This window comes from Coloeus monedula (genome assembly GCF_965178545.1).
Source record: "Coloeus monedula genome assembly, chromosome: 11".
NCBI classification, from domain to species: Eukaryota; Metazoa; Chordata; class Aves; order Passeriformes; family Corvidae; genus Coloeus; species Coloeus monedula.
Window position 1 is genome coordinate 13,953,410 of NC_138791.1, and position 19,492 is coordinate 13,972,901.

The 19,492-nt window shown below is 42.2% G+C and overlaps 1 protein-coding gene across 3 annotated transcripts in view; it reads left to right on the top strand.

Annotated features, from left to right (window-relative positions):
- Positions 1-19,492, top strand: part of PTPRG (protein tyrosine phosphatase receptor type G) — a 398,071-nt gene that overhangs the window by 373,366 nt on the left and 5,213 nt on the right. For 2 of the 3 annotated variants that reach the window (XM_082289015.1, XM_082289016.1), the window contains exons 16-27: positions 7,445-7,541; positions 9,172-9,254; positions 9,482-9,616; positions 9,845-9,979; positions 10,362-10,534; positions 11,681-11,816; positions 12,161-12,307; positions 14,135-14,228; positions 15,480-15,556; positions 15,984-16,112; positions 18,393-18,539; positions 19,280-19,422. In XM_082289015.1, the coding sequence (XP_082145141.1) occupies positions 7,445-7,541; positions 9,172-9,254; positions 9,482-9,616; positions 9,845-9,979; positions 10,362-10,534; positions 11,681-11,816; positions 12,161-12,307; positions 14,135-14,228; positions 15,480-15,556; positions 15,984-16,112; positions 18,393-18,539; positions 19,280-19,422 (1,496 nt within the window). Of the gene's footprint in view, positions 1-7,444; positions 7,542-9,171; positions 9,255-9,481; positions 9,617-9,844; positions 9,980-10,361; positions 10,535-11,680; positions 11,817-12,160; positions 12,308-14,134; positions 14,229-15,479; positions 15,557-15,983; positions 16,113-18,392; positions 18,540-19,279; positions 19,423-19,492 lie in introns of those variants that run through there. The other variant, XR_014226741.1, reaches the window with a different exon arrangement.

The following is a 19,492-nucleotide window of genomic DNA, read 5'->3' on the forward strand; positions in this document are numbered from 1 at the left end:
AGAAAAGAGGATGGCGAGGAGATACTGAAATAATGTGATCAATACTGCAGAATAAATTAATCTTCCCAAAGGTAGAGAGTGCATGAGATTTTGTTAAAAGAAAAAAGGATCAAAAATCTCTTCAGAAATTTCTGTGGCAGGACGTTTAAGGTGGAAGCTGCAAAAGGAAAGACTAAGCTAGGCACACACATACATTGCCCGATGTGGAACGTGAGCATCCTCCATTTGTTTGTTGCTAGATTTTGATGTCTCTTCCTCTGTTTTTGGCAGCATGTTTAGGGCTGTGTTGAGTTGGTTTTTACAGATAGTAAATTGTGTGAATACTCCCTCCTCTTAAATTGAGCTGTAATTACAGCTAAATAGTTTTTGAATGTTCTTAGGAAGCATTTTTTGCGCAGAGGAAAGAAGGACTTTGAACTCACAAGTCTTCCCTTGGAAAGTACGTCTAAAATGAATCCTTATTCTCTTTGGGTAATCATAGTGCAAGTGGCCAGCTTTATTGTCTGATGATAGCTGGGCTTTCTTGTATATACAGAATTTTAAAGATTTCCCTTGAGTCCCGTGAATTTTCAATTTTTGATATAAATCAGAAATACAGGACCCAATGAAATACTGAACAACAAACAGCTTTTTAAAATAAAGATCCTCACTAGTGCTGGTCTCTGACATAACTCTTTGTATTCAACCTTGGAGTTTGTTCAGTACTAGATTAAAAAAAGTTCAGGGAAGGTTTTTGGCTTGCTCTCAGGTAGCTCCAGCACTGTTTTGCTATGGTGTACAGGATGAGGTACCACACTTTTACAGGGGTACTGGGGCAGGGTTTGAGGGCAGGACTGAACAGAGATTGAAAGGCTTCCTGAGCCAGAGATTGTATCTATTCCTTGTCTACCTAGAGATTTTCTTGGCATCATTACGGTTAACAGTCTTTGACAGACCTTTCTTCCATAAATTTCTAATTGTCTCTTGAACCCTCTTAGGCTTCTGGTGTCCAAAGCATCCCATGGCAATGAATTCTACGATTTGTTCCACAAGAACAGACTTCCTTTTGCTTTTAATTCATGTTGAATAACTTCTCTTCGTGCCTCCTAGTTTTTGCATTACAAAGTGCATCCCTGTTTACTTAAAATGCCTCACATGATTCTGTCTGCAATTATATTCCCCCTTAATAATCCACTTTAAAATCTGAAGAAGTCTAAATTATTTACTTTGATTTTTTGGAGGAAGCCACTCCAGACTTCCATTGACTTGTTCCCTCTGTACCTTTTTTCTTCCTTTACCATAACTTTGTCAAGATGAGAAGGCCACAGCTGTGCACAGTATATGACAGGTGGTTTTACTGCAGAGTTCAGTGACGTTTTCAGTTTTCTATTACTTTCCTCCCTCCTAACATAGTAGTTGGTTTTTAACAACTACTGGGCACTCAGCTGACACCTCCAGAAAATGATTGGCTGTGACCCCAAGGTCTCATCACTGAATGGCAATAGCAAATTGGGAACCTGTCACTTGTTTTTCCCCAAGTACATCACTTTGTATTTATCACCATTGAATTTCATTTGCCATTTTGTCACTCGGCCACTCAGTGCTGCAAGATTGTTCAGCTTCCCTTCACAAATAGCTTTTGTTCTAATTATCCTGAATAACTTTGTATTGTAAACACACTTTGTCTCCTCTGCAGTCCATTTATGAATAGGTTAGGTCCCTGTAAGGTCCCACCAGTGAAAGCTGAACACTGGAAATTCCTGGGCAGGTGAGTCCCACCTCTAACCTGGTAGTGCACAAGGTGAGTTTTCCTTTTGCTCCAAAACCAGAACAGGTTTTTTAGTAGTATTTTCTGAGAGGCCTGGTCACACATTTTGGAAATTGATATGCTGCTCTCTTCTACGCAGCCTGTAGACTTCTTCAGGGACCTCTCCCCAGTGTGTTCAAGGCATTCACTAGCTCTGCTCTATTGCAGAGTCTCGCAGTTTGCCCCACAGAGAAGTCAGATGTAGTGGGCTGCAGTGCCTAAAACCCCTTCTGGATCTCATTTTAAAAACTGATGTCACATTTGTCATCCTCTATTCCCCGACAGCCTGACTATATAGGATATGTGCCCTCCAAATTCCTGTATCAGAAAGTGTGAAGTGCCACCTCCCACAGTAGAGCTTTTCACTCCCTCCCCCTGTCCGGTTACTGGAATAACGGAGTAAGTTTTTTTGAGCAATTATGTCCTTTTGCTCTAGAAAGGAACACTAAGCCAAGAAATCACCTTCCATCCCCAGAGCTAACTGTGAATTTTTACAGTTTAATGCAGCATTTGGATTTTAGAGATCAGAGAGTTTTATTACCCTCCTCCTTAATTCTGGAGTGGGCTGGTCAGTGCTGCTGGGGGAGTGATTAGAGAGGAGGAAAGCAGTCTCTGCAGACCTCTGCTGCCTGTGGCCGTGTGAGTGTCATGATTCATTGCCAATTTGGAGTCTGAACAGATTCGCTGAACTTGGAGGCAGGCTGTCCAGCTCCCTCGTCACATAAATTGAAAATATCTTTATGCTCCAGTGGCACCTTCTTCTAAATGTCCTGAAATGTAAGAAAATAACATAAATCTGTATTTCCAGCGATGTGGCAGGGATTTGCTAATGTTATTCTCATGGTTGCTGCTGCTCAGGGCAGGGGTCACTGACTCTTTTTAAGCAGGGACCTCAGAACGTTATTCTCTAGCAAAGGGTTGCATTGAAGACAGGTAATGCTGCACTTTGCACACTTCTTGAGACACTAAAAATTCAGTGTAGTTGCACTGACATCCCTTACGGATTAGACACAGCTCACACCAGACACATGCTTATAGCTCCATCTACACCAAGGAATTTGGCAGTAGAAAGATGCTGTTTCAAAAGCATGCTGCTGGCAGGCAATACTGCATTAGGAATGTTTCATAACCCTGGCCCAAAATTGCCTTAATTAGAGGTATTCTCAGCCTGTGTATTGCTGTACTGAAACCAGAGGGAAGCAGCACGGTGAAGCTGGAGGAGGAAGGATTGCTGCAAATAGGGCCTTCCTGGAGTTCTCAATTCTTACCGCACTGCTTCACCTACCATGAGAAACTGGCATTGTGAATTAAGAGATGAAGTTGAAGAGAAGCAGTAAAAGAAGTTCCAGTATCTGGGGTTTCTGTTACTAACCACAGTACCACACCCATTCCCAAGGTTTCTTCCCGGAAGCGCTGCTTGGACGAGCCATTGGCTGGGCAATGCAAGGTCTTGGTCAGACTCTGTCACTTCCGCCCCACCATCCTTTCCTCCCTCATGCATTTGCAGGAGTTTTTAGCTATCTATTGATTTTATTTCTGTGTTGAGTCCTTTTGTTTTCTTTATTTTCACCTCTTTCTAGGCTGTCCCCAACTCACCCCTTTCTTGAGTGCTGTTGGAGAGTTTATACCAGTGCTAAATTATTACAGAAATCTACACTGTTCCTGGAGATGTCTTCAAATACTATCTGCAGTCTCTGTTGGTATGCTGTCTTCATGTTTGCTGTGATAAAACAAACAGCAAGGGCACTACCACAGAATTCTTGTAATTTGGGATTAAAATAATAGATCAAAACTGATAGTGGGGGTGGATGAACTACCTGCTTCCATGCTGAAAAATATCAACGTTTATATCAAAACATTGCTATGGATCTTCTCAAGTTTAGTCACTCAGATTAGGATCCTTTCTTTGTTGTGACTCCTTCTCATTGCTATTCATAGGCTTTCACAGATCAGCCCCTGCCAGGACATCAGCCTGAAGTAATGGGAAACAAACAGCAGCAGCACTTTGTAAGGCCAAACCAAGAGACAAAGTTGCTGCTCAGCCACTGTAGCAAAAATTCCTGCTCAGAACCTTACACTGCCAGCAAGACACTGGAGCAGTTTGATTTTACACTTAAATGGAAATTCTTTGAAGTTTAGAAGAAACTAATCCATAACTTGTTTCAGAAAGGCAATTAAAATGGGTTGTTAAACCTGGGTGTATCATATTCCAATTAGCATTAGCATGGACAATATAATTAAAAGGTAAATTAGCCATAATAGCATAGACTAGAGCACTTCTTACAGTAACTAACAGTCAATTGAAACCATGTACTTTGGTTTCTTGGGTTGTCAAGGATAAGTTGAAAGGACAGAATAAAGCCTGTATCCATTCATCCTGGGACAGTAATGTGTTCTGGGAAGTTAAACATGAGGAGTAGCAGTGTGCAAGCCAGCTGCCATTAAAATCCATGGAGGAGACTAAGCAGGATTAAGGAAAGCCAAAGGAAATATTCTAGAGCTGAAAAGTTTATGAATAAATTATGAACATGGCAATATGAACACTATATGTCCTACTCCAAGGTGCCAGTAGCAGTTTTGTGCCTGCTGGAAGAGGACTTTGTTTAGGCTGAGCTGCAGTGAGCAGACCTGCCTGCAAACATAGGTTGTAAAAATAATGCAGTCATGGTGATGTTTTAAGTGCAACTGAAGGACTTGGTAGCCAGTAAGGTTTAGAAATCCCAGAGTATTCATTGCATAAGCAACAGAAAATGATGGGAAAGTAAATATGTGATATACATAAATGTGGTAAAACACCATAATTAAGATGGGGACTTTTGGGGACTTTCTCCAGGGTGTTATTTATTGACACTGGGGTGTCCTCTTCTGCCAAGGGGTAAATTATACTCTGAACAGAGGCACAGATAACAGACTGCAACTTGTCTTGTCTCCTTACAGCCTTTTTTGCATTGACGAGAGGCAACCACGTCTGCTTTAATAACAGAGGAATGTTTACTTATTCCTTACTGGCTGGTGGGGGGAGCCCGTGGTTTAGTAATCTGCTGTTAGAATTCGGAGAGTTGAGCCTCGGAGGGTGGGAGAGCATGGATACCCACCCTCTGCTCTCAACGCCAGCTGTCCGTGCAGCACAGCCAAACCCAGGCCAGCGTGGAGCTGGAGGATGTCCTCAGTCCCCTTCTTGTTGACACCTTCAATGTCCCAAAGTCTCAGCTGTGTCCTGGACTGGACAGGGGAGGGCTGAAGACTTTAAAAAGACAAAAATAGCTCAAGCGTATTGGCAAGGGGGAAGCTATTCTGTAACAGTCTCCTTTTGCTGTGCTTTTGCATTGTGCAGGCATAGGAAGCCACCATTACAACATCTTTCTGGAGTATTAAAAACCATTTAGAATGTTATGTGGTAAGAAAAGCGATTTTCAGATCATGAGCTGTCACAACGTCAGACTTCCTTTTCCATTGCTGTGTTTTTCACCATCTTACCTTAATCTTCCTCTTCTATTAACTTTATATTGGCCAGCTGGGAACATGTACAGTCAAGGAAACAGTCACCATCAACATAAAAAGGTTAATTAAAATGATTAACCTCACCAACAATTCCCTTATGGAAAAAAATCCTATAGAATGTAATAGAAAATGATACATTTACTATGTAGTATTTAAACTGTCAGAGAAAATTCCTTAGCAGGGAGGTAATTCCCTATTAAATTCTATAACTTCTCAGAGTATTCTCCACAGAACTTTATTGGATTAATCTGTATTAAATTCTACTGCATTTGGCATAAATTTTTCAATGCCAGTAACTTCTAAAAAGAATTTTATAGTGATACAGGGATGTAGGGTTTGATGTGAGGCTTTTCAGAAATGGGCAGGGTATTTTTTAGGAGTGACCTGTAACGGTACAGCAGTGATGTTGTATTATTTCTAAATGCAAAAATAGGTAAAACAGAATTACATTAAATCAACCTAACATGTAAATATCGGTGCTTTTCCAAATATGACTTAGGCTGAACTGATCCTGCCCATTGTGTAATCTGAAATCCCTTGCTTGCTGGAGCTGACAGGCAGAATTAGGGGAAGAGCACAGTTTAATATGGGGGTTTTTATATGGCAGAAGTGGAACTATGAGAATTCTGTTAGGGCCAGCTGAGAGTTTTGCTTGATTCGTCTTTGTCTTTGCTCAGCTCAATTCCTTGAGCACAGTATGTTTCTCCCTATGGAGGGTTGGGAAGAGAGAGAGAAGCAATTGTTACTTGAGAGCGTCACATGGATATAAAAGCTATAAAACGTACAAGGTTTTAGTATACTTTGCAGTTTCAAAATGTAAGTGCTGGGGAAGATACCAAAATTGCTATGCAAGTCCTTTGTGAAATGTCTGCATAATGCTGAACTCCTACATCTGCTGTTTGTATAGCATTTCTTATGATAATTTTTCCCTGTCACTTAGTTCGTGATCTTTGTAGCAGCTGTGAGCTGCTAATGACTTTCCCTCTTAGGTTCTATACTGTTATTTTTAAAGTCTGAAATACAAAGTAATTTGGCATTTCCTCACATATCCTGGGGGAAATTGGATCTGTTTGGTGCAATTTCTGGGAGTCACAAAAGATTTTAATAAATACAATTTCTTCCACAATTTTGTAAACTCCAAATTTTAAATTTTTTTTTCAAAAATATGTCTTTAAATGATGAATGTTTATGCTACTGATAAATGGGGTTCTCTTTTTCAGGAAGATTATAGTTAAACAGATATGAAAAAGGTGTATCTTGGAGATGAATAGACTCCTGAGTGATTCAGATTGTAGGGCAGTCTCTGAAGGGTGTAATTCTCTAGGGAAATGGCTGCTTCTCTTTAGGGTCAAAATAAAGACCCTCCATTGCCCCATTTCAATAGCTTTGTATTCTGTTGTTGAACAGAGTAAGGGGTAGATTAAGAATTTTAAAAAAATGTATCTAACCTACAGCCCCAGTTAGACAGATATCTGCATCTCTGGATTCATGAACACCCTGGGAAGCTTGGTGTCTCTCTTCTTTGTAAATAAATATATACATGGATGCAACCTTTTCTTTACTGTATCAGGGGCTGTTAATCAGTGTCCAAGCAGTGGTGTTTAAAGCCCTTGCTGTTCTCTTCAAAGATCTATTTTATTCTTATTTTACAAAAGGCATCTCTCTGCAAAGAACTAACGAAAGGTTGGTGACAAACTCAAATGTCAGAAACCCCATTTTGAGAGGGCACATAAGTTGTCCAGCGGTCAAAAGTCTTCTGTTGAAATGGTTTTTGTTCTTAGTTTCTTACATTGCACTGGCCACTCTTGCATCTGAGGGACCCTATCTTAGCTCCCCAAGGAGGGACAGAGTGGGGCATGGCAGGAGATGCAGTGCAGAAGGTGATGGACTGGTAGTCAGAGGGGACAGTTGGCTCTCACGGTGCTTATCTGTCCCCAAGCCTGTGGAGAGGTGTGTGACCATGCTCTGGGGACAGCTGACATGGCTCGGTGTAAGAGGCCACAACATACAGGACGATACTGAAAGACTTTGTGTTTAACCCATCAGTTACAATACTGATACTTTGAACATGGTTTCCGTGAGCTGTTGCAAAAGGAGAGAAAGCTCAGGGTTTTTTTGGACTGACAAATTTTCCATTTGAATAATCTTTTTGCCTAGGAAGTGCAGCGCTGTACGGCTGACATGAACATCACTGCGGAGCATTCCAACCATCCTGACAACAAGCACAAGAACAGATACATCAACATCCTGGCCTGTAAGTAAGCACTGGCCTAAGCACAATGAATCAACCCAAAAAGGCACTCTCTTCTTGCAGTGTGTGTGTGTGTGACTGGGACAGGCAGGTGGCCCCAGGTTACATTATTACATAGTATGTAATAAATGTGTGAAAGTGTGGCTGGAAGATCCTTTCCCCATTAAAGGCAGTGAATGTTTTGACTTCTCCAGGGCCAGGATTTCACTCCAGCTTCTGTTTTGAAATGTTTCACAGTTTCACAGTCCAAGCATAGTTTTAGAAGTATACGTTTGGTATGAAATTTTGTGGAGGAATAACTGAGATAAATTGATGATCTGAGCTCTTCTGCCTGCTAATGCCTGAAGAGTGGCCTAAGGGAAGTGCATGGTGGAGCAGAGTTTTACTGATGATTCCTGGGATTACCCTACAGTCCCAAAGGTGCTAAATCTTACAGAGTGTATCTGCTGTATTTCAAACTGCTTTAGCTATGTGTAGGATTTGGACAAAGAGTGATCTTTGTAGCACAGAGCAGGTTTTGCCTGTATCCCTTAGAGAACTGCAAATCTGGACTCTGGTCTAGAATGCAAATTATCTGGGATGGAAGTGCAGTAACTTTTTCCCTGTTGTTCTCTTACGTGGAATGGATGGCAGATGCAGCAGTCACTGTGGTTTAGGAATAGACATGGAGAGCCCACTGGTAAAAAGTTCACAGCGTTCATAAAAGTTGCAATAAATCTTGAATGCTTTTGATAGCACAGGAAGGAAATGCATGTCTCTAACAGATTTTCAGAAGTAATCAAGGTACTGGCTGAGGACCAGTTCCCGGACTTGTGAAAGACTTGCTGTGTGGCCTTGGGCAAAGGCATTCATTGAGCTTGTCCCAGCTGTGATTTTAGACATAGATGTCTGCTCCCTCTAGCTACAGAGATCTGACATTGAAGGAGAATTGAAGAAGGCACTTCAGTTCCCCAGATTATCATTGGAACCTCTCTCTCCATTGGTCCCCAGGAAGGCAAATTAAACCAGTCTTTAAACTTAAAGTTGGCTCACGTCTCATCTCTGCATGAGTTGGAAACACCACCCAGGCCAGGGCTTCTGCCTAGGAGGAGGACTGTGATTATTTTCTGCTTTAAGGCAGAGTCAAGCATTTGGGTGAAACAAAAAGAGGAGCTGAAGATCACAACCTGAAGTCTATCCTCATGGTGTGGTGATAGCGGTGAAGGAGTGAGGACATTCACTCACGTCCCAGAGCCAGCAGAGCTGTCTGAGCCCAGCACTGAGGGGAGGATAATGAGCTGAGCCAAGCAGAGGCAGTGTTACACAGCCCCGTGGGGTGCCCTCGCTCTTTGAATCTCAGTACCCCAAGTGATATAGATGATCCTAGAAATTGTGCTCCTGAGGCTCCAGTGCCCTTTAAAAAGAGGCTGTCCCAGCATGAACCATGTACCTTAAGGGATGTGAAGGCTAACAACCTGCACATGAGCAGATGACCAAGGACAGATACTCCCACTTCTCTCTTTGACTCCAGCCCAAGGCCAATCTCTTCTGTGTATTAGTAAAGGCAGCCCTGATACCCAGGAAATGGGATGTTTGCCAGCAGTTCTGCACTGTGCTTCCCTAATGTTTCTCTGCTCTGTTTTTTATCCTACAGATGATCACAGCAGGGTGAAGCTAAGGCCTTTACCGGGGAAAGATTCGAAGCACAGTGACTACATTAATGCTAATTATGTCGATGTAAGTTGTTTTAATGGTTTTTATCTGCTCTACCTTTGAATCCTTCTGCAAGGAGGAAGTACTGTCACTTGTGATGTAATTGTATTTTCCAACTTCACCTGATGATTTTGCTACAAATTCCTCACTATTCTGAATGAGAAAAGCACCTTTCTTGTTAGCTCTAAAATATTAATTTTTCTGCCATGATACTGCTTTCATTTCACTTGGCATTATGGTTTTCTTTGAAGGGTTACAACAAAGCAAAAGCCTACATTGCTACCCAGGGACCTTTAAAGTCTACCTTTGAAGATTTCTGGAGGATGATTTGGGAACAAAATACTGGAATCATTGTCATGATCACGAACCTTGTTGAAAAAGGAAGAGTAAGAGATTTTCTCGTTTGTTAGCAGTTGCTCCTTAACGCTTACCCAAATCACCTGGGCAGAATTTGTTTTAAATGGCTTAGGGTGATATGTGCTCATGCATAATACATAACTAACGGAACAGAGGGATACATACTGAGCCATGATTTTTTTCTAAAAGTTCTAAACACAAATACAAAGCAGCAGCTCAGGCCCTTACCCAACTCACCCAACTGTGTCTGTGTTCAGAGGAAATGCGATCAGTACTGGCCGACGGAGAACAGCGAGGAGTACGGCAACATCATCGTCACGCTGAAGAGCACAAATGTCCATGCCTGCTACACTGTTCGCCGCTTCACCATCAGGAACACCAAGATTAAAAAGGTGAGCCAAACCTTCACTGCTCCCATCCAAGTGTCTTCTGGCTTGTATAAGACACAAGGCACACCAGAGTAAAACTCAGCATTTGCATAGGCAACCTGGAGGGGCAGATGGGTGGGAAATAAGTAAGTAAAGCCAAGACTAGAAGGAACCTGTTGTTCTTTTTCTCAAAGTGCACTGCTGCTTTGGTGTCTTTGTTTTGCTATTATTACCTGTTCCATGTGTATTTTTCCTTGAACTCTGTCTCCACCTAGCAGGAGGCAGAGCTGCAGCTTTCTTTTGTCAGAGTCCAGCACTTTCTCAGCTGAGCAAGCGAGAAGGACTGATATTTTTATGCTTCTTTTTTGTCCTCTCACTCTTGTCTCTGCACACCCTTCTCACACAGGGTCAGAAAGGGAACCCCAAAGGGCGGCAGAATGAGAGGACGGTCATTCAGTACCACTACACCCAGTGGCCTGACATGGGGGTGCCCGAGTACGCTCTGCCCGTGCTCACCTTCGTCAGGAGATCCTCGGCAGCCAGAACCCCAGACATGGGACCAGTGGTGGTGCACTGCAGGTATGATGGCTGTGACAAACCACCCATGGCAAGCACAGCTAAAGCACAGTGTGTGCTCTTCCATGCCAGCTAAGACAAACACTGTAGGTTACTAAAACAGGAGGAGTGTGTCAGCCCCATGGAGTGCAGGTAGACTTGAGCTCTACTTTGCCTGTGTCTTAAAACCGCTCCAATGCAAAAGCTTCCCAGTTGACACAGGGTTTTGCTATTGCCGTGATACTGAGCTGCTGAACATTGCACTGATGTGGTTGGAAAGCTCCTTGGTCAAAGCTTGCTTGTAGCCTGCCAGTTCAGTGCATGGACAGGGCAGGATCACCTCTGCTGGGAACCAGCAGTATGGATACATGGACACCTGGAAATGCAATTGCCACTGAACCACACTCACACTCACAGCAGTTGCAGTCACAGCAATAGATCAGTCAATAAACTAGTTCAGGGATGTGGTCTTCATCACTGTGTGTGAGCACAGCACCATATCAAAGAGGAGAGGATGATAAGGGTTACAGCTCCTTCCTCGGCAGAAATTGAGAATCTCTGAAGAGCTCCCATCTCTGAAAGAGGGCCCAGGACTGCCCTCATTCGCTGTAAGGAGTTCTGCCTCCACAAGATTAGCCCCCTTTTATACCTTTCCATAGTGCTGGTACCACTTACATTTCCAGCTCCACTGTGCAGCTTAAGCTTTACCTCAAGGCTGAAGCCAGCCAGGGCTATCTCACAGCCTGGAGTGACCTTGGCAATCCAGGATAGCAGCAGCTTGGCAAAGGGTGGATCTGTATGGCTTCATCCAGCCAACACCAGTAACAGCAGCATTGGAAACAGGAGCCAAGTGCGAACAGCCAGAGTGTGAACTCCAGGACTACGGCAGCCTCATCCTCATGCTACTGGCACAGGTGTGATGGTTTGTATTGTGTTCAGCCTCATCTTGAAGCACAGAAATACCCACAGAAGGGAGGAAATATATACCTGGTAATATTTCCAGAAAACCAAAATATTTTGCTGGGAAACTTTAATGGTTGACGCTAGGAGGAAAATGAAAGCCCATGAACAGGAATATTTGAATATTTGCTTAGTTCTGTTCTGCTTTTACTTCTGCATTTGCTTTCATCTGGCATTGTATTTCATGGGTTTCTCTTATGCTCTCTGTAGTGCTGGTGTTGGCAGAACTGGTACCTACATTGTGATAGACAGTATGCTGCAGCAGATAAAAGACAAAAGCACAGTTAATGTCCTGGGTTTCCTGAAACATATCAGGACACAGCGCAACTACCTCGTCCAGACAGAGGTAAAAATTGCAGTGGGGTTGAATTTAAAGCCTTATTCATTTTTGCTTTGTAATCAAAAAGAGAATAGATTTTTCCAATTACACCTCTGTAAAAATTGAATATATTACTGATATTTTTCTGCACTGGCATATCTCTCTTTTTCTAGACCAGAAACTTCATATTTTGTTTTTGACTCGTTCAGAGTTGTATGTGCTACATTTATACATATTTATTCTGAATTTGGCAGTATTTGCATGGGTGGCTTGCTTTGCACACCTTTTCCTTTAGTGGGCATTACTCCTCAGACAAAGCCAGCTGTTTAGGTTATTCCAGATGTCTACCTGACATGCTGATGTTTTTCTAGGAGCAGTACATTTTTATTCATGATGCCTTGTTGGAAGCCATCCTTGGGAAGGAGACTGAAGTGTCTGCAAACCAGCTGCATAGTTATGTTAACAGCATCCTCATACCTGGCATAGGAGGGAAGACACGGCTAGAAAAACAGTTCAAGGTAAGTCTTAATTGATGCCATCCAGATGGACCTGATTTTCCTACCCTCTTTTATATGGCCTGTCTTCACTGTCAGTTGTCATGACTAAGGAACCAAACCAGAAAACTTGATCAGCACAGCACAACATCTTGAGAAGTTCAGTCCTCTACAGTCTTAGCTTCACTGCTAGAAATCAAAGCTCATGTTCTTCAGTCAGAGGTGAGAAGAGGGACATGGACACTGTGCTGCTGGTCTTCCTGTTCCCAAGGGGGCTTGGATGTTCCCAATTCTGTGGTTAGCTTGGCTGGAAGTCTTCCTCCAAACTGTGGCTTTCATGCATATAGGTATGGCGAGAGACAAGAGATGAGGTTCTTTGCACCACCTACTATTTCATCACTGTAGATAAAGAATTACAGATGTTTTAAGGCCAGGAAACACAATCTGCCTTTCTCATTGCTAATCATGATGCTTGCTGCGTTTCCTGCTACGTCATACCTGCTTTCTTCCTGGCCAAAGTAATTTTTTTTCCAGATCTCTTATTTGAAACCGAAGACTTTCTGATTGCACTTTATTTTAATACATTGTAAAATACTTCGTGAGAGTTTGTATCATAAGGAGATTATACGTGGCATCTGCTTTCACAGCTAAACTCACTCAGTTAATAACTACCCAATAACCACCCAAGGAACTGAAGCTGTTAAATTACACCAGGTGCCAAGCTATTCAAAAAGTGAACAGCCTCTTCGCTGAATTCACTTGTAGGAATCTCAGTACTTCTCCATCACTCAAGACATTCCAGATGCTTAATTACTAAATTAAAGAAACAACTGCAAGCACATGCACGCCCACACAAAATGCAGTAGCAGGCAAAGGTTTGTTATTTTTAAAAGTGTCGCACTTTTACAAACAATTCTGAATTATATGTATAAATTATATGTTTTCTGATGACTCGTGACAAAGTTTGAAAACCCTAAGTGCCATTTTCAGAAATTACTTTCTCTGACAACATTGCACAGTTATTTAGAAACCCCAAAACTTCTAATGGGGCTTATGCCAGTGCATAGGTGAGTTGAGTGCTGTCTTGTTTAGAGTGCATTTCAAACTGGGATATGACCAGCAGTAATTATTAGATCTTTCTCTTGTTTCTGCTGCTGCCACAGAGCTGGCAGAAAATAACTCGTGCTCATGCCCCAGTACAGCAATTTACATTCAACCTTCTTAGAGTGAAATGATGCTGGGTAACGAGGTGTGAGTGCAGATGTGAAAGCCACCTTTACTCTCTTTGCTCTGGCATAGTTTCCCCATGCACTAAGGGAGTATTCAAATACAAATCTTCCTTTCTTTGTGCCTCTAGGCAGCCCAGAATGAACATGGCAGACCAGAGAACGTAGCCCATGGCCTCAGATCTCAGATGCCAGTATGGTAGATTCCCCAAAGGCCTATCAGAAAAAGACATTCTGCAGGAATTTTCTGGCTTTTATATTGGAAAAAAAAAACAATATTAAAGTTTTGTTGTTCTATTTTGCTAGCTTTTATTCCTCAAGACCTGCTTCTGACTAAACATATCTGAAAGTTTGTGAAATATATTCTCAAAGATAACAAAACAGAGTGTTCCGTGAAAATACATTTTGATGGAACTTCATATTCAGGATGTTTCAAAGCTGAGACCTAGAGATCTTTTTATCTATTAAACATGTTGTATGGAAAGGATGATTTCCATTGGAAACTTGAGTACTTTAAACAGTTTATTCTTCTAATAACGCGCATCTTCGCAGGAGTTGGCAAAGAAACCTCCTCTCTTCACTTAGAGTGCTCTGAGGACTGACTTACTGCTTTATTCTCTTTCAGCTGGTTACACAGTGTAATGCAAAATATGTGGAATGCTTCAGTGCTCAGAAAGACTGCAACAAAGAGAAGAACAGGAACTCATCAGTCGTGCCGTGTAAGATCACATCTTCGGTTTGATTACTGCCTAGCATAACTTTTTTGTACCAAATTCTCCCAGTGTTATGCATGAAAAGGCATAGCCACTAGGAAGGGGAAATGTAATCTTTTGTTCAGCCCAAGCTGTCTTGCCTTTCAGTATTACCCTGATGAAACTGAACAAACGGAAATAGTTGCAGTGTCAGCCAGATATACTGTCCAAGTGAAATGTTAATTTGAAGTGCTTAAGAATTTGAATAATTAGGTAGGGGATAAATCTATGGAATACTGAGAGATTACTTTGATACCAGCTCCTAGCTCTGGTGAGATCTCCCAGAGTGATTGGCACCAGTTGTTTGTAATTCAGCTACTGCACTCCATTTCTCTGTGTGAGATTCGAGAGTATTTAGTGCCTGAGGACACAGTTTCACAGTCATTAAAAAGGAATCTTTGCATGGCTGTCAAGCAGTATGAACTTGCACCAGACCAAGCATGGGCACAACATCATCCACATCACATAACCCAAAGTACAGGACACAGAGGATAGATGATAGCCAATAGTGGCACAGATACAGTCCATCATGAAGTTTGTTAATAAAAAGGGAAGTCATCAGAATGCATCTTAAAAACAGATGGGAACAGGCTAGAAATACTCTGTATGATATGGCCCTTTGTGGGGCCAAATCATGCAGCTGCAGAGATTTCAGTTTGGCTTTTGGGGCCTGTCAGAGGTTTTGAGGATGATGTTGAACCCAGCCCTAAAACACAGAGAAGCATGGATCTGCTGAAGAGCACACACTTCTGGGAGGTTCCCCATTAGGGAAGAGGTTTGTCTCTGGAGGTTCTCTCACCCTGTGAGAGATGGCAGTGCTACAGAGTGGTAGGGAAAACAAAATAAATCAGCTGGGTTTGTGTGCTGCTGGAGACAAATTGAACACTACAGACAAGAATTACCCAAAATCCCCTGTTATCACTGCATATACTGTTATTTGGTAATTTAGCCTGCTGTGAAAATCTTTGCTATAGTAAAATTTGATTCCTGAAATTACTTTGTCCTTGTGGGAATATTGTGCAACATTCTCTTTTATATCCTGTGTTAGCAGGCAGTGCTTTAATGCAGTTAGAAAGTGCTGGCCTGCTCCTGTGGGAGATGGGAGCTACACACTGTTTGCTTTGTTAACAGCTGAGAAATTCTTACTTTCTGCATTGTGCCATGACCACACTTTGATCTTTTTTTTTTTCTCTGTGGTTTTTTTTTTTAATGTTGTAGCTGAGCGTGCTAGAGTGGGCTTGGCACCACTGCCTGGAATGAAGGGAACAGATTACATTAATGCCTCTTATATCATGGTGAGGAAGCCAACACCTAATTACAAAGTAAAATCAATTCTAAGGTGCTAAATACCAGATGCCTATAATTGTCTTAATTCTGTGTGTAATGGCTGTGTATTAACAGATGAGATTTTAACACCTTCCCCATAATGTAAAGCTATTAACCGTGTTTTATTAAAGATTCTTGCCTAAAAAAATTAATTACAAGATGCATTTAGATGGAATGTGTATTTCTGTGAGATACAGTCAAATAAATACTGGGATTTAAAGTCAATTGAAGCAGTAGGGACTCTGTAGAATTGAAATGGAGTTAAAAAAATATAGTCTGTGTGAAAATATTGTGGAGTAAAATGAAATAGGGTCATTATGTGTCCCCAGAAATTAAATTAATGCTTTAAAAGTATGGAAGGCAGTAAGTAACGGTGTGTTTGTTTTGCTGCAAAAGGGCTACTACAGGAGTAACGAGTTCATCATAACCCAACATCCACTGCCACATACAACTAAAGATTTCTGGCGAATGATCTGGGATCACAATGCACAGATCATTGTCATGCTGCCGGACAACCAGAGCCTGGTGAGTTGCCCGTGTCCCTCCTTGGATGGTGCCACTGTCACAGCCCAGCTGGGCACAGCACAGAGTCACTCAGTTGCCTGCTGGGGCTGTTTTCTGGCTGAAAGCAAAGCCAATTTTTGAGCCACCTACTCAAGCTTTGCCATGAGCTGGTTACAAAAGGATAAGTTCCCATGATGGAGGGGGGCTGTTCTTTTGCTGTCACCTTCTGCACTTACCCCTGGACATCCAGGGCTGGAGGGACCACAGTGCTCACACACAGCACAACACGCTGGTGCTGACAACATCTGCAAGGCTCCTGAGGGTTGCCTGGCAGGATGCAAGCACTGAGAGTATGGAGAGGCCGGGGTCATGGGTAACCATAACCCCAGACAGAGAAGCAGAAATGCAAGGCAGGGACAGGAGGATAATTGCTTGTTTGCCTATGAGCTTAAGCCTCAGGCCATGCAAGACTATGACTGTGCAAGGCGGCTATACATGTCATTTTTAATGAAAGTAAAATGCAAACAAGTATGTTAATTTAAGTGGAAATAATGAGTCGGACAGAGAGAGAGAATAAAGGAGACACAGGTGAAGTGCTAATCACTACTTCCAGATTTACTAGCATGTCTCAGGAGTGTGTGTTGAAAAGGATTAAGAACTAAACAGTTCATTTTTTCATGCACACATCACTGAGGTGAGCAGACAATTGTAGCTGAAAGTGGAAGAGAAACCACCTTCATTACAGCAAGAAAATAGCAGTCATGAGGGGCTACTAAAGAGGCAACAGTCAATATGCTGCTTGTGTGCAGGGATGAAAGGGAGTGCAGCACTGCAAGGAGTGCTCAGAGACATTCAATCGAATCAGTAAGTGCTAATGAAATGAAAGTATGTTAGGTGGAAATGAAGAGGCTGATCTTGTCTTCACATGTGCATGAAATTGCTCTGCAGAACAACAGTGACTAAAGGGTAAGGGAAGAATGCTGGGCTCAGCCACAATGCTTTCACCTTCACCATTCCCAGGGTGGAGGGTGACCAGGAAGGCAGTGGCATCCCAGCCTCGGCTCAGTGGTCAGTGTGGGATGTGTTGGCTGGCAAGGAGGGGTGGCACAGGATCCAGGTAGCATCAAGGTGCTGGATGTGCAGTGCCAAAGGACAAGACAATAATGCAAGGTACCTGCTGCATGAGGACCTGTCAGGTGGCAGGACAGGTCCCTTCCCTGGCACTCAATGATATTACTCTAATTACCAGTGCCTCTGCTTATTTAGGGCAGAATTGTAAGGGCTTAGGACCATAAGTCACATTTTAGGAATGAACACTGACAGCCCAGATCTCAACAGTATCTTGCATGTCTTGTGCATCAGGGCTGCAGACCCACAGAAATACACCTGGTTTTAGAGGGATGTGCATGGCCACAGCGGGATGACATCAGTTCATAGCCCATGTTTGCTCATGAGTGAAAGATGGGGTGTCCAGAGACACGGGTTTGCTCTGTGCATGTGGCCAGGGCAGCTTCTGTGCTCGTGCTGCAAGGACATAGACCTGTGAAGCCAGGAGAAGAAACTAACTTTGCTTGTATGTGGTGACAGACCATAATTTCCTTTCTCTGCAGCAAATTAGGAATTCACTGTTATTTTTTAAAGAACAGCTTTGACAGGATGTTACCTACATCCTGTCAGTCAGACTACTTCAACACTGAGCTTCTTCCATCCTTCCCAGTCTCACTCAGGTTTTTCAGTAGAGGTGTTTTTCTGGAGAACTTGCATTAAGTTTAGCCAGTGTTTTTTTCAAGGTGAAGAATATTTGGGTTTTTCTCTTCCTCTTCACACCTCCAGTCACTCCTAAAAATTCAAGCCCTACATAAGTATACATCAATCTTCTACCTAGGCCTGATCCACAGACCCTCAGTTTTGGATTAGACCACAATAAACACAAATTAAAAGTAACAAGACAATAATTTTTAAGAGTCAATGAGTTTTTTCTAAACAAATATCTGACTTTCAAACAAGACTGTGTAGGCAGGAGGTCGTAAAGCCTGGGATACAATACAGAGGTTAAGTATGAGTGAGCTAAGATAACAATTTCCCTATGAAACCAATTAAAAAGCAGGTGTTACCAGTTTGAACACACAAAGGGAGGATCTGGCAGGTTTACTGCCTACTGTAATTGTAAATTTGTTTTAGACAGAAGTGGTTTTTAAAGGTCAGCTCCTGATCATCTTTATTTATCAACCAATTTTTTGATCCACTGGATTTTTCAAGGTATCTGAAAGGCTGCAGCAGTGTGTTTTTTCATTTCTCCAGGCAGAAGATGAGTTTGTGTACTGGCCAAGTCGTGAGGAATCCATGAACTGTGAGGCCTTTACTGTGACCCTTATCAGCAAAGACAGACTGTGCCTCTCTAACGAAGAGCAAATTATCATCCATGACTTTATCCTTGAAGCTACCCAGGTAAAGTAAACCTTCAAATGTGGTTCTTTGCTTTTCACCAAAATTATATTGATGCCATTTAAATACAGAAGAAGAAGAGTTCAGAAAATTTTTGGAAAGGATTTTCTTGTAAATACATGTGTATGCATGTTGCTCTCAGGGGAAAGGGATTCTCATTGGCTCCTTCTTCCTTTCACATCTTCTACTTTCAGGTAGATTCCTCTAGCTAGTTAGACTGGTATTAACTGTCTCTCTTGCTTGAAAGTGAAGACATGTGATTTTACCAAGGTGCATTGTCTTATTTCTGCTTACAAAATTCAGCATTTATAGTTAATTTGTTTGGGGGGGTCTTAACTAATCATAAAAATGTAAGCACGATTCTTTTGAACTATGAACCTGCTTCTAGTTTGCTGTCTGGATTGCAGCTGGACTTTGCTGCAAGACATTAGTTTGCAAGCCCATTTAGATTTGACTTGGTTGCTCTTGTTTGACTTTTGAGCCGTAAGGTCTCTGAGACCTGATATGAGCCCTGAATTCAAATACAAAATCTTTTCTTGATTAAACACTTTGTTAAACTTTGTATTCTTTTAGGGTGTTCACTGTTACAGAGATGCTGGAGCTGTGTTTTCCTCTTTCTATGTAAACTGTTTGGAAGAAGAAAGTTTTCACTGTAGTTTGCAGTGAGGCTCTTCCCTCTCTGTCCCTGGAGTGGATGCCTGTGAAGTGGAGGAAGCTAATGCCAGGCTGCTTTGTCATTGCAGGATGACTACGTTCTGGAAGTCCGCCACTTTCAGTGTCCCAAATGGCCAAACCCTGACGCTCCCATAAGCAGTACCTTTGAACTTATCAATGTAATCAAGGAAGAGGCCTTAACAAGGGATGGCCCCACCATAGTTCATGATGAGTATGTCATCACTTTTCTCCCATTTATGTGCAGATTGTACACTCAGCTAAAAGACACTTGATAGGACTGA